Here is a 12397-nt window from a genome sequence, read left to right on the forward strand (position 1 = left end):
CCTGCCCTGCCCTGCCCTGCTCCTCCCCACCTGCCTTTGGATTTCTCATTTTATTTAATTCCATATTTTATTCCATATTTTTCATATTTAATTTCATTTTTTCATAGCTTATTTCATTTTTTCATCGTTTATTTTATGATATTTAAAATTTTTGAATGTTTAATATTTTTGATATTTTGTTTTTTATTTTTTATTTTCTCTTTTATTTCATATTTTATTTGAGATTTTATTTCATATTTTATTCGATTTTTATTTTTTATTTTATTTATATTTTTATATTAGTTAATTTTTCTTTTATTTTTAAGTTTTCATTTTTCATTTTTATTTTTAATTTTAATTATTTGATACTTTTAATTTTTTTTATTTTATTTTATTCCTTTTTTAAAAATTCTTTTTATTTTTAATTCACTGGTGCTTTCCAGGACTCCAGTTTCCCCTGCTGGAAGAACATCAGAGGGGATCATGGGGCCCATCCTCACAGCAGGGTGTAAAGGCTCTAGTTGGGTGCTGGGGGGAGCCTTGGGTGCTCCCATCTGCCCAGGGCTGACCCCACCAAAACACCCTCCCCAGAGCTTCCCAAACTGCAGCTGATGAGACACACGGATCCCTTGGGCAGTTTTCTCCATTCCCTGATGGTTCCTGAAGGATGTGCTGTAACCACAGCCCGTGCAGGGCAGCACCCCTGGCACTTTGATGTTTCCAAACTCCCTTGGAGCCAAAACTCACCCCTGCAGGGTCCTACAGCACCTGGGGACACCCCTGCAAAGGGTCCTTACCCAGCAGGGACATATCCCCTGCCAAGAGCTCATCCTCAAGGTGCTCATGAGATGGACTTGTCTGTGAGCCAAGCCAGCTGCTCCACACTGGGACAGGATGGAATCAGGATAGAATTAGGATGGGATAGATTTGGAATGGGATTAAATGGACTAGAATAGAGGATAGAATAGAGTAAAATAAGGATAGGATGGAATTAGGGTGGGATGGGATGGAATTAGAATGGGATGGAATAGAATTAGGGTAGGATCAAGTATTTGCAGTTGGAAGGGACCTACAATGATCACCTAGTACCACAAGGCACCCTGGGGCTGCAGCACTGGGCATGAGCTGCTGCAGCACTGGGCATGAGCTGCTGCAGCACTGGGCATGAGCTGCTGCAACACCCAGCAGAGCCAGAGGGATGCCTGGGCACGGTCTGAGCCCCCATCTCCCTCTCCCCAGGGGCTACCTCTACGCAGGGCTGGAATTCGGTGCCGAGTGTTACTGTGGGCACAAGATCCAGGCGCCGAACGCCAGCGAGTCCGAGTGCAACATGGAATGCAAGGGAGAGAGGAGCAACCTGTGCGGCGGCGCCAACCGCCTCTCCGTGTACCGCCTGGAGCTGGCCCAGGAGTCCGCCCGCAGATGTGAGTTGGTGGCAGGGATCTGGCTCCTGGAACGGGGGGCATTCCCTTGGGGTGCCAGTGGGAGTGAGTCCTGGCATTCCCACGCTGAGTCGCAGCTCTGGAGAGGTGGTTTGGGAGTTTGTGGTGCCAGTGGGAGGGGAGTTTTCTCCTTTGAACCACTGGGATCCTGGTTTAGAAGGGAAAAGGAATAGAGATAGAACAGGAATATAGAAGAGAATAGAAGAGAATAGAAGAGAACAGAGTACCCGAGAATTCTTTCCTGATTGGAGCCCCCTGCTCTCCTCTCTGGCTCTGTCCCTCCTGCAGCCTGAGCTGATAAAACTAAGGAGGAAAATACAAACCCAACTTTGCTGCTGGGAATTTTGCTTTGATTTTGCACCATAAGCAGCTGGGCGAGCATGTTGGTGATCACCTCATGGCCAGGGGTGGGGAGCAGGGATGGGGACACCAGGGCACACAGAGGCTCTGGCTCCCCATCCTGGGGCAGGCAGGGTGGCAGCAGCAGCATTTTTGGGGTGCAGCCCCTGCTCCTGGTGGCCAGGCCAGCATGGGTCTCAGTGCTGCTGGGGCCTCCCTTCCCTTGCAGATGGCAGTGCCATATTCCGGGGGTGCTTCCGCCGGCCGGACAACGTCTCCATCGCCTTGCCCGTCAGCCAGGTCATGCTGAACATGTCAGTGGACAAGTGTGTGGACTTCTGCACGGAGAAGGTACTGGGGGCAGCCCCTGCTCCTGGTGGCCAGGCCAGCATGGGTCTCAGTGCTGCTGGGGCCTCCCTTCCCTTGCAGATGGCAGTGCCATATTCCGGGGGTGCTTCCGCCGGCCGGACAACGTCTCCATCGCCTTGCCCGTCAGCCAGGTCATGCTGAACATGTCAGTGGACAAGTGTGTGGACTTCTGCACGGAGAAGGTACTGGGGGGAAGGGGGTTGGAAAGCTTCATTATTGAATTATCAGGTGAAAGAAGAGGGAGAGCTCTTCCAGAGCTGGAGGGATGCTGCAGCACCCTGTGCTGCCTAGGGGCCAAGGTGGGGAGGATGGGCACAGGGCAGAGGCAGGGTGTGGGGGGGCTGGTGCCCCCAGCTGCCCTGCCCCCATCCCTGCAGGAGTACCCGCTGTCAGCCCTGGCTTGGACCTCCTGCCACTGCGGTTTCCCCACCACACTCTTCACCCTGCACGAGCGTGAGGACGAGCAGCTGTGTGCCCAGAAGTGCCCCGGTGAGGAGTTCGAGAGCTGCGGCAGCGCCGAGTTCCTCCTGGTCTACCAGACCCAAGTGCAAGGTGAGGAGGCGCCGGGCTCATCCCGCCGGCTGCCGGCACCGCCTCCCGAGCCCCTCCTGGGAAGGAGCTTCCATGAAAAGTGACCACGTCCCTCGGGTTCTTCTCACTGCAGACAACCGCTGCATGGACAGGAGGTTTCTTCCCAGCCGTGCCAAGCAGCTGGTGGCCCTGGCCAGCTTCCCTGGGGCTGGCAACACCTGGGCACGTCACCTGATCGAGCTGGCCACCGGCTTCTACACCGGCAGCTACTACTTTGACGGGTCTCTCTACAACAAAGGTGAGAGAGGGGTTCATTGCCAGGGCTGCACCAGCCCCACTTGGGTAAGGGGAAGGTCCTGGTGTCATCTCCATCCTTGAAAGGCTGAATTTGGCAAATCTTGAAGAGCTGGGCATTGCTGCCCGTGGTGTGGGACCTGCTTGCCCCTCTTCCTGCTGCCCCCCATTATGTACAGGGAGTTTTACACTACTCATAGTTCCAGCTGGGAGAGGGCTGCAGAGTCTGCTTCCAGCCCCAGCAGCATTTATCCAGCTGCACTTTGCAAGCTGATATCCCCCCCTCGAGCCCTTTCCTTTCCCCTTGGATCACTTTAATTCCCAGGGGCACCCACTTGCTCCCTTGCAGGGTTCAAGGGCGAGCGGGACCACTGGAGAAGTGGGAGGACCATCTGCATCAAAACCCATGAAAGTGGCCAGAAGGAGATCGAATCCTTCGACTCAGCCATCCTGCTCATCAGGAACCCCTACAAGGCTCTGATGGCCGAGTTCAACCGCAAGTACGGGGGACACATCGGCTTTGCTGCTCATGCCCACTGGAAGGGCAAAGGTAGGCTGGTCCTGCTTCCGTGGGATTTGGATGGTCTCCAGCCTGGCTGATGGAGCTTAAAGCTGTTGTTAAAGCTCAGCAGAACCTAGGTCTAGCCCCCATGGGGGAGAAGCTTTGGCTGTGCCATTCCTTTGGGGTTCCCATGTTGGAAGAGCATCTTCTGGGTTTCCACCTGCAGCATCCATCCGGCATGGATGAGGGCACCTGCATGGCTGGAATGGGATGGATGGAGAAGTCAGGATGCTCTTTGTTGCTGTGTTGGGTCACAAAGGCAGCAGCAAAGGGGTGGCAGTACCTAGGGACACAAGTGCAACCTGGTGCCAATGAGGAGAGAATGAGTTGGGTCAGCAGAGACCCAAACTCTGCCCCTTATTTGGAGCAGCTCTTCAAGGCCAAAGGCAGCTGGCCTGAATGCTGGGGTGGGCAGATGGAGACAAGAGAGGTTAAAAAGATATTGGTATCCATCAGCCTTGTCTATCCATCACCTGGTGGGCACATGCATGGGTGTGGGGCTGCAGCATCCCCATGGCAATGCCGGATCTGAAGCTGGATCCCAGCAGGACCACCCTGCCCACAGAAGGGTGTCAGGAAGGGATGGCAGGCAGCACCTCAGCTCTGCCTTCCCACTGCCACCCCCAGGCGTGTTCTGGAGGCTGCTTAATTAGAGCAATTTCCAAATTGCTGTTGTGGAATTGGCATCATTGGAAAGAGTTAAAATATTTAGCTTGATTGAACATCTGCTACCCTTAATTCCAAGTTTATTTAAGGGGAGCTCTTGCTGCTGTTACTGTTATGTGCCTGGAGTTCATTATCACCATGTGCTTGCAGCCCTGGAGACCAGCCCTGCTCTCCCCACTGCCCCATCCCCTAAAACTAGGGATGGGAAATGTCCCACTGCTCCACCAGTGCCGTGTCCCACTGCTCCACCAGTGGCTTGTCCCCCTGGGCAGGTCCTTGGGCTGGCATCACCCCTTTTGTGGGGGTCATGAACCCCTCCTGAGGTGTTTTTTTGTTTGTTTTGGTTTTTTAATCCCCATCTGCTGCATCCCAAAGGACAACTGTGAATTGCAGATCCAATCCAGAGGGGGAATGCAGGACAATCCCCTCGCAGGAACCCCAGAACCTCAGGAACCTCCTGAGCTATCCCAGCCCCAACGCCCCCCACGTTTGTGTCATGTGTAAGAGGAAGGGGGGCAGGCAGAGGAGATCTTTCCCTCCACCCACCCCAGCACTCTCCAGTGTGGCCACACATCCAAATGCATCACCAAGTCCCTGCCAGAGGGTGTCTGGGTTAATTAACTGATGGGTTAAAGTGATTAAAAGTGAGTAAATCAGACAGAGCCGTGGGGCTCCCATGCCTTCCCCTGGCCCTGCTCCCCAAACTATTTCCTGCTCCCAGGAACGAATTTTGGGGCAATTTTGAGAAAAAAAAAAGCCATGCCCTGTCCTGGCACCAAGAGGGATTTCCCTTCCCCTCTCCCCATTCCCAGCCCTGCACGGAGCCCCAGGCTCTGAGCGCCCCTTTGGCTCCAGCACGTTCGTTTTACACTGTCCCTGGAGCAGTTCCAAAGCAAAGTTTTATGTGCTACGATTACAGCAGGTGAATTGTCCTGTGGCTGTTTAATGAAACAGAGACCGTGTTGAATGATTCTCCAGGGAATTAAGTACAGTTAAGCTGTTAATCAGGCCTTGGTTTTGTGGGGAGGACGGGAGGAAGAGGCAGGTACCCGGAGCTTTTATGCATCATGAGGTAGATGTACACGGCCCTGCCAGGGGAGCTGTGGCTTATTATTGATGTTTCATTACCCCTTTTATCCCCTGGTTTTTATGGCAGGATCAATTAGCCAGAGGGTAATTGAAGGATTTCAGCCTAGGCGTATGGCCCTGGGATGTGGGATGCAGGGGATGTGAGAATCATGGAATCATTTTGGTTGGAAAAGACACTTAAGGTCATCCAGCCCATTCCCCCAGCCCTGCCCAGGCCACCCCTGCCCCGTGTCCCTCAGCACCATCTCCAGGGTTTGGAAACCCCTCCAGGGATGGTGGCTGCACCCTGGGCAGCCTGTGCCAGGGCCTGACACCCCTACTGGGAAGAAATAGTTCCCAATATCCAATCTAAACCTTCTCTGACACAGCTTGAGGCTGTTTCCTCTTTTCCTATCACTTGTTCCTCGGGAGAAGAGTCCCCCTCTCACTCCAACCTCCTCTTAGGCTGTTGTAGCCAGTGAGAATCATAGAATCACAGAATCCCAGGGGTTGGAAGGGACCTTGAAAGATCATCTAGTCCAACCCCCCTGCCAGAGCAGGGGCACCCAGAGCACATCACACAGGAACGTGACCAGGGGGGTTGGAATGTCTCCAGAGAAGGAGACTCCACAGCCTCTCTGGGCAGCCTGGCCCAGGGCTCTGGCACTCTCACAGGAAAAACATTTTTTCGGATATTCACCTTGAACCTCCTGTGCTCCAATTTACACCCATTACCCCTTGTCCTATCACTGGTCATCACTGAGAAAAGCCTAACTCCATCTCCCTGACACTCACCCCTTACATATTTGTAAACATGGATGAGGTCACCCCTCAGTCTCCTTTTCTCCAAAGAAGGTCTCCCCTCAGCCTCCTCTTCCCCAGGCTGAACACCCCCAGTTCCCTCAGCTGCTCCTCATAAGACTTGTGCTCCAGCCCCTTCCTTGGCTCTGCTGTCCTTCTCTGGACACGCTCCAACATCCTCCTCGTTGTCAGCAGCCCAGAACCGAGCTCAGGGTTTGAGGTGACAGCTCCTTTGCTCACCACGTCCTCTGCTCCTTCCAGAGTGGCCAGAGTTTGTGGCCAACTACGCCCCGTGGTGGGCGACCCACACCCTGGACTGGCTGCGCTACGGCAAGAAGGTGCTGGTGGTTCACTTTGAGGACCTGAAGCGGGACCTGTTCGTGCAGCTGCAGCGGATGGTGGGGCTGCTGGGCATCAGGGCCTGCCAGGACAGGCTGCTCTGCGTCGAGGGACAGAAGGACGGCAACTTCAAGCGGTCTGGCTTGAGGAAGTTGGAGTACGACCCCTACACCCCCGAGATGAGGAAGGTGATCAGTGGGTACATCAGAACGGTGGACGCGGCTCTGAAGCTCCGCAATCTCTCGGGGGTCCCGGATGACTATTACCCAAGGTGATGGTGATGGTGGCTGGGGGACCTGACCCTGCGTGGCGAGGAAGGGCTGGGGTCTTCCCGGCCTCTGCCTACTTCCACCCAGTGGGTGGCTTTTCTTGGAATTCTCCATCTGCTGCTCTTAGCTGTTCATCAACTCCCTGCATGAGCAACCAACGCTCCCCAGCCACTGCTGAGCTTGCTTGGCCCTCGCTGGTGTGGACTCGAGCAGGATGGAGCCACCCAGGGGATGAAGGTACCATCATATAGAATTAGACTGGTTTGGGTTGGAAGGGACCTTAAAGATCATCTAGTTCCAACCCCCCCTGCATGGGCAGGGACACCTCCCATTAGAACCAGTTGCTCAAAGTCCTGTCACCTGGACATCTCTATCCCCCTCCTCTTTTGGTTGCCACTGAGCCCTGCAACAATGATTTGTTGTAGTGGTGGGGATGTCATGTTGGTGTCACACAGGGGGCTGAGCTCCCCTTGGGGGGGAATTCCCAACACCTAGCATCATGTGGATGATGATCCTGCAGCTCCTGGGTATGGAAATGGAGGAGAACAATGCCTCCAAATGAGGTGGCTGTGTGTGTCACCCACACTGTCCCATGGCTCTGTGGGGACTCTCCAGCAGCCTGGGGATGGGGGGGGGGGCCTGTGGCCAGACCCGTGTCCCTGGTCACCACACTGGGCATTGATGCTGTGCCAGCCCTGGGGGGGCCTGTGGCCCAGACCCAGGTCGGGGGGAGGATGCTCCAGAGAGGGGTGTTGGCCCCAGACAGAAGAGCTGATGGAACTCACCAGCTTGTCCTTGCCTCATTCCCAAAGCTCCTGAGTTAATACAGCCCTCCCTCCACCCCAGGAGCAGTTCTACAGCCTGGACACATCATGTCCCCTCAGCAGAGGGGAGCAAACCTGGGGGATGAGCTTTGGGGGTTCCTCTGGCCCAACCTAGCCCCTTACTGGGGGTCCCCAGCCCTGCCCCCACCCTCGTGCTGCTCAAGTAAAACCAAAGGATCTCTGGGTGCATTGGGAACAGGCTGGACACCAACCTGGCTTTGTGCTGAGCTGCATGTGGTCCTCAGTTGTGTCCCCATCCTCTGCCACCCTCCCTGTCCTGGCTTTGGCACAAATGAGCTTCCCAGCTCCTCTCACTCCCCCCTTTGGATGTAGGTGCAGAAGCCATATATTGTACACAGCCTTTTCTAGCATTAGGTAGTTAATGACTGGCTTTTAACTCTTGGTCAGAAGGGAAATCCCTGCATGGGTTGAAGATCTAGAGCCTTCCCTTGATCTAGATTCATAGAGAGAGAAGCAAACTCCACGGAGAAAAAGGAGAATTTAAATAAAAATATATTTTTCTAAGGTGTGTGCAGAGCAGAGGTTGGGCAGGGCTGGGGGCTCCAGGTCCCTGCTTCTTTGCACGGAGGTGAGTGAATAAGTTCATAGGGAGCAGCTGCCCTGTTTTTAACTCTTCCCTTGGCAGAGAAAGGGCTGGAGGTGCTCCAGGAGCCAGCCTGGCTCTGGGGATGGAGCAGAGCCCAAGCTCCTCTGCTGCCCACAGGGCTGCCCACCTCGGTCTGAACAAACCCTCAGGTCAATCCAGCTATTAAAGGAGAAATTTTGATGCTATTCCTGCCTTCCCGTGTGTTTGTGGGGCCACCTGAGCATCCCAGCACCCCCTCCCAGCAGCTGGGTTCCCCCAGGGCTGGGGAGCCATGGGTGGGCAGCTCCTCTCCCCCTGCCTTTCATCCCCTGCAGGTAATTCCAGTATCTAAACCACTGGCAGCACAACCAAAGCGGCTCCTTCCCGGGAGTTTTATGCCCTTTATCATGTACTTAAAGGCAGATTCAGGTGAGTGGGGGGAGATTCACTCCCAGCTTTATTCCCATTGCCTCTCATCCTTCCTTGGCTCTGAAGAAAGAGCAGGATCAGTGGGATTTATTCCATTTCACTTGGCTGATCACCTGCTTATCAGGAGTTGGTGAAATGCCTTTTTCATATATATAGATATATATTTATATAGTGTTGAGTTTACAGGAGTCAAGATCCACACCAGGTGGGACTCGTTCTGGCAGGCAAGGTTCCCTTCTGTGCCTTGCAAGTAATTAAAACCCCAAAAAGCCAATTAACCTCCAAGATAAAACAATTAAGAGATGACAATGCATGTGGCCAGTGTGCCTGGGCTGTGGCCTGTAAAGGGAGGTGTGAGGAGGGGGCTTTCCCTGGCCTGGGGACCCCCCACATCCTGGGGACATTGTCACCTCCACCACACCCCTGCTGAGCCCACAGCCACAGGACAGAGGAAACTCCAGCACCATCAGCTTATCTGTATTTTTTTAAGTGTATTTTTCTCTCTCCCATGGCTGTGAGGATCACAGCAGCTTTAATGCCTTTATTTCATTGCAAGCCCTTAATGTATTTATTTATTAAATGCCAGGGTGGTTGTTTTTTGGTTTTTTTGTTTTTTTTTTAAACCCACGTGGGACTGGAGTGGAGAGAGAAGCCAACCAACCTTTCTGCATCCTTTTCACATGCAAAATTGGTGACCTTTCCCAGCTGCCCTGCTCAGCTGGCTTTGTGATGCCATCAGTCTGGCTGGGTGGGGAGTTGGCAGGATTTATTTTTATTAAAAAAAAACCAAAACCAAAACAGCAGCAAATCTTTCCACATGACTCAGCCCTGAGCATCCCTGGGCTGGAGCAGCTGCCTCGTACAGCCCAGGCTTGGGGCTGCTGGGGGGACCCTCACCCCCCCTTCCCTGCCTTTCCTCTCTCCCATGGCTGTGAGGATCACAGCAGCTTTAATGCCTTTATTTCATTGCAAGCCCTTTATGTATTTATTTATTAAATGCCAGGGTGGTTGTTTTTTGGTTTTTTTGTTTTTTTTTAAACCCACGTGGGACTGGAGTGGAGAGAGAAGCCAACCAACCTTTCTGCATCCTTTTCACATGCAAAATTGGTGACCTTTCCCAGCTGCCCTGCTCAGCTGGCTTTGTGATGCCATCAGTCTGGCTGGGTGGGGAGTTGGCAGGATTTATTTTTATTTAAAAAAAACCCAAAACCAAACCAGCAGCAAATCTTTCCACATGACTCAGCCCTGAGCATCCCTGGGCTGGAGCAGCTGCCTCGTACAGCCCAGGCTTGGGGCTGCTGGGGGGACCCTCACCCCCCCTTCCCTGCCTTTCTGTGCTAAAACTAACCTATTTTCTGTCCTCTCTCCTCCCCAGCAACATTTTCCTGCCTCCCTGGGTGAGGCTGCAGCCTCCTGGGCTGCCTGGGGGCCTGAGCTGTTGCTATAGCAACAGCATCTGCACCAAAACTCCCTGAATCTCCCCCAAAGCCCTGTGGGTTTTGCACTCAGTGGGTCAGTCCCTGCCATGGAGGAGATGCTGCTGCTGCTGAAGGAGATGATGCCAGGGAGGGTTCTGAGCAATGAGCCCAGGGATGGAAACAATGGGGGGGGGGAAAGGGGGGCACCCAGAGCAGCTCAGAGGGAAGGGGCTCCCCTTCCTCCCTCATTAAAATCCCACACAAAATTCCTGCCGCTGGTTCAATGACAGGGCAAGAACCAACCTGATAACACAGAAGCTGTGACAGCACTTTCACAAAGGCTGAATAATGTGGAGGAGACGGGAGCTCTAAATCTGAGCTGCAATAATATTCATCCCTGACAAAAGAACCATGTTTATTTATCAGCTTTACTGTTTTCCATAAAATTTACAGCTGATGATCTGCCTGAATGCAGCAGAGATAATTTAACCATGGCTCCAACCCACCTGGCATTGAGGAAAGGGGAATATGTTTATTCTTCTCTTTTTTTTCCCCTGTCTTCTTAATTCCAGGTCTAGATAAAGGGATGGATTGATGGGGGAGGAAGAGCAGCTTTATTTCAGGGCCAGGACAGCTAATTGGAAAAGAACAGTCGTTAAGGATGGGAGCGTGTTCCACAGAAATGGTTTTTGGTGGATTCTGGAGTAATTTCCCAGCTGTTGGTGTGAAATGAGACCCAGGCTCAAGCTTTGGGGCCTTGTCACCTGTGGGTAATTCTGGGGAGGCAGCAGTGGGGAGGGGGCAGGTCTGGCACATCACCAGGATGCATCAGGTGAGGACATGTCCTGCACTAGGGGGGCTGGGGGTGCTGAGCCCCCCCAGCACCTGGGCTGTGTGGGACCCCAAGGGGTAGGGCAAGAAGAGAGGGCTGAGGCAGGGAAATGGGGTCTTTGTGTTGTGGGGTGGACAGGGTGGAGTCCTGGGTTCAGGATCAGGGTCCCAGGGCTTGACATGGGGGTCCTGGCCTGGGGGTCATGGTCTCAGGGCTGGATATGTGGGGTCTTGGTGCTGACTGGCTGTGTAACCTGGCCCTGCAGCTGCAGCTCCCACTGAGCCTCATCTCTGGACACTAATTACAATTTTCACACATCAGCCTCGAGGTGGCCATGGTGTCATTAACCTCCTGCCAGCATTAATCAAGAGGACACATTAATTGCCAGCACAGGCCTTAGCCAGCAGAGCAGTGAGTCTGTCATCCCCTGGGGGAACAGGACCAGGGTCACTGAGACATCTCCAAGGACCCACAATTTAATATATTGGATCCTCCCATCACCACAGGGACCGTGGCCAAGCCCAGGGCCAACACAACCTCCAGCACTGAAAAATAAGCTGGAGAGCTGGAGGGATGCATTTTGGGAATACCAGAGGAACAGGGATGGTATTGAGTGGGATCTCTGTGCCGTGCTGCTGGGAGGGGAGGAAAAATCTGGCTGGTGCACATGGAGCTGAGGGTTTGTGAGGAGTATTTCTGCCCTGCTTCTCTTTTGTAGAGATGCATTTTTAATGGGCTCTGTTTGATCTCTTTGTCAGCCCTGATGTGGGAACAGGAATCTCTGAAATTCCAAGGGAGGTTCACTCAACACCTGGTGGGTTAGAGGCATTGACAGGTGAAGCCCCAGGGATTTCTTCCCTTCTTGTCCCCACCCTCCTCCCAAGCCCTGCTGGGATGGAGGGGATGAAGCAGCAACGCTCTGCTGATCCTGGGGTGTCTGAAGGGATGTGGGGGAGACCTTCAGAAGATCTTACCTGCAAGCCCAGGGATCAGGACTACAAACTGGATGATTTTTAAGGTTCCTTCCAACCCAACTATTCCTTGATTCTATAACCAAGTGATCCCACCAAGGAGCAGACAACTATGGAGCCATTCACCAAGTCCACTCAGTTCTGGAGGGGACAGCAGGTCCTCCCTGGGACCACCCTTCCCAGCCTATGGACCTGCTCCCCAGCACTTTGCATGAACGACTCACAGTCCCAAGCATCAAACCACTCTACAAAACGTACCACATGAAACAGGCCCATCACAGCAGGGATTGCTCAAAAGACACTTTAAATGAACCTCTTTCTTTTTTCCTCCAAGTTTTCAACATCAGTGACCCCATGCCCAGGCCTAGTCCCTATCCTGGCAGGTCTGGGTCACTTAGAAGACATGAAGATGTCCTGGTCCATCAAGGTTGGGATATTCCAACCCCTTTTACAAAGGCACTTATCTGGCCCGCTCTGGGTGCAAAGTGCCCAAAACACAGTTAAAACCACATTGCACCAGTACCAATATACTTGAGGACGTTACCATGAGTAGCTACATAGAGGACATGGAAAGAGCATCACCCGTTTTGCTGCACCAGGTATCATTGGTGGCCACCATCATGGTGGTACGTATGGGCGACAGCAGAGGACTGTGTCCCTCCTGAAGGCATCCAGAGC

At 53.2% G+C, this 12397-nt stretch overlaps 1 protein-coding gene across 1 annotated transcript in view; it reads left to right on the forward strand.

The window, feature by feature from the left end:
* WSCD2 (WSC domain containing 2) overlaps window positions 1–6807 on the forward strand; it is a 20303-nt gene extending 13496 nt beyond the window's left edge. Inside the window, exons 5-10 of the mRNA XM_009996835.1 lie at window positions 1219–1403; window positions 1990–2111; window positions 2507–2681; window positions 2794–2958; window positions 3304–3504; window positions 6313–6807. Coding sequence (XP_009995137.1) covers window positions 1219–1403; window positions 1990–2111; window positions 2507–2681; window positions 2794–2958; window positions 3304–3504; window positions 6313–6665 — 1201 coding nt within the window. The 3' untranslated portion in view covers window positions 6666–6807. The remainder of the gene's footprint in view (window positions 1–1218; window positions 1404–1989; window positions 2112–2506; window positions 2682–2793; window positions 2959–3303; window positions 3505–6312) is intronic.
* The last annotated feature ends 5590 nt before the right edge of the window (window positions 6808–12397 follow it).

This window comes from Chaetura pelagica, unplaced genomic scaffold, assembly GCF_000747805.2.
Source record: "Chaetura pelagica isolate M959 unplaced genomic scaffold, ChaPel_1.0 scaffold294, whole genome shotgun sequence".
Taxonomy (NCBI): Eukaryota; Metazoa; Chordata; class Aves; order Apodiformes; family Apodidae; genus Chaetura; species Chaetura pelagica.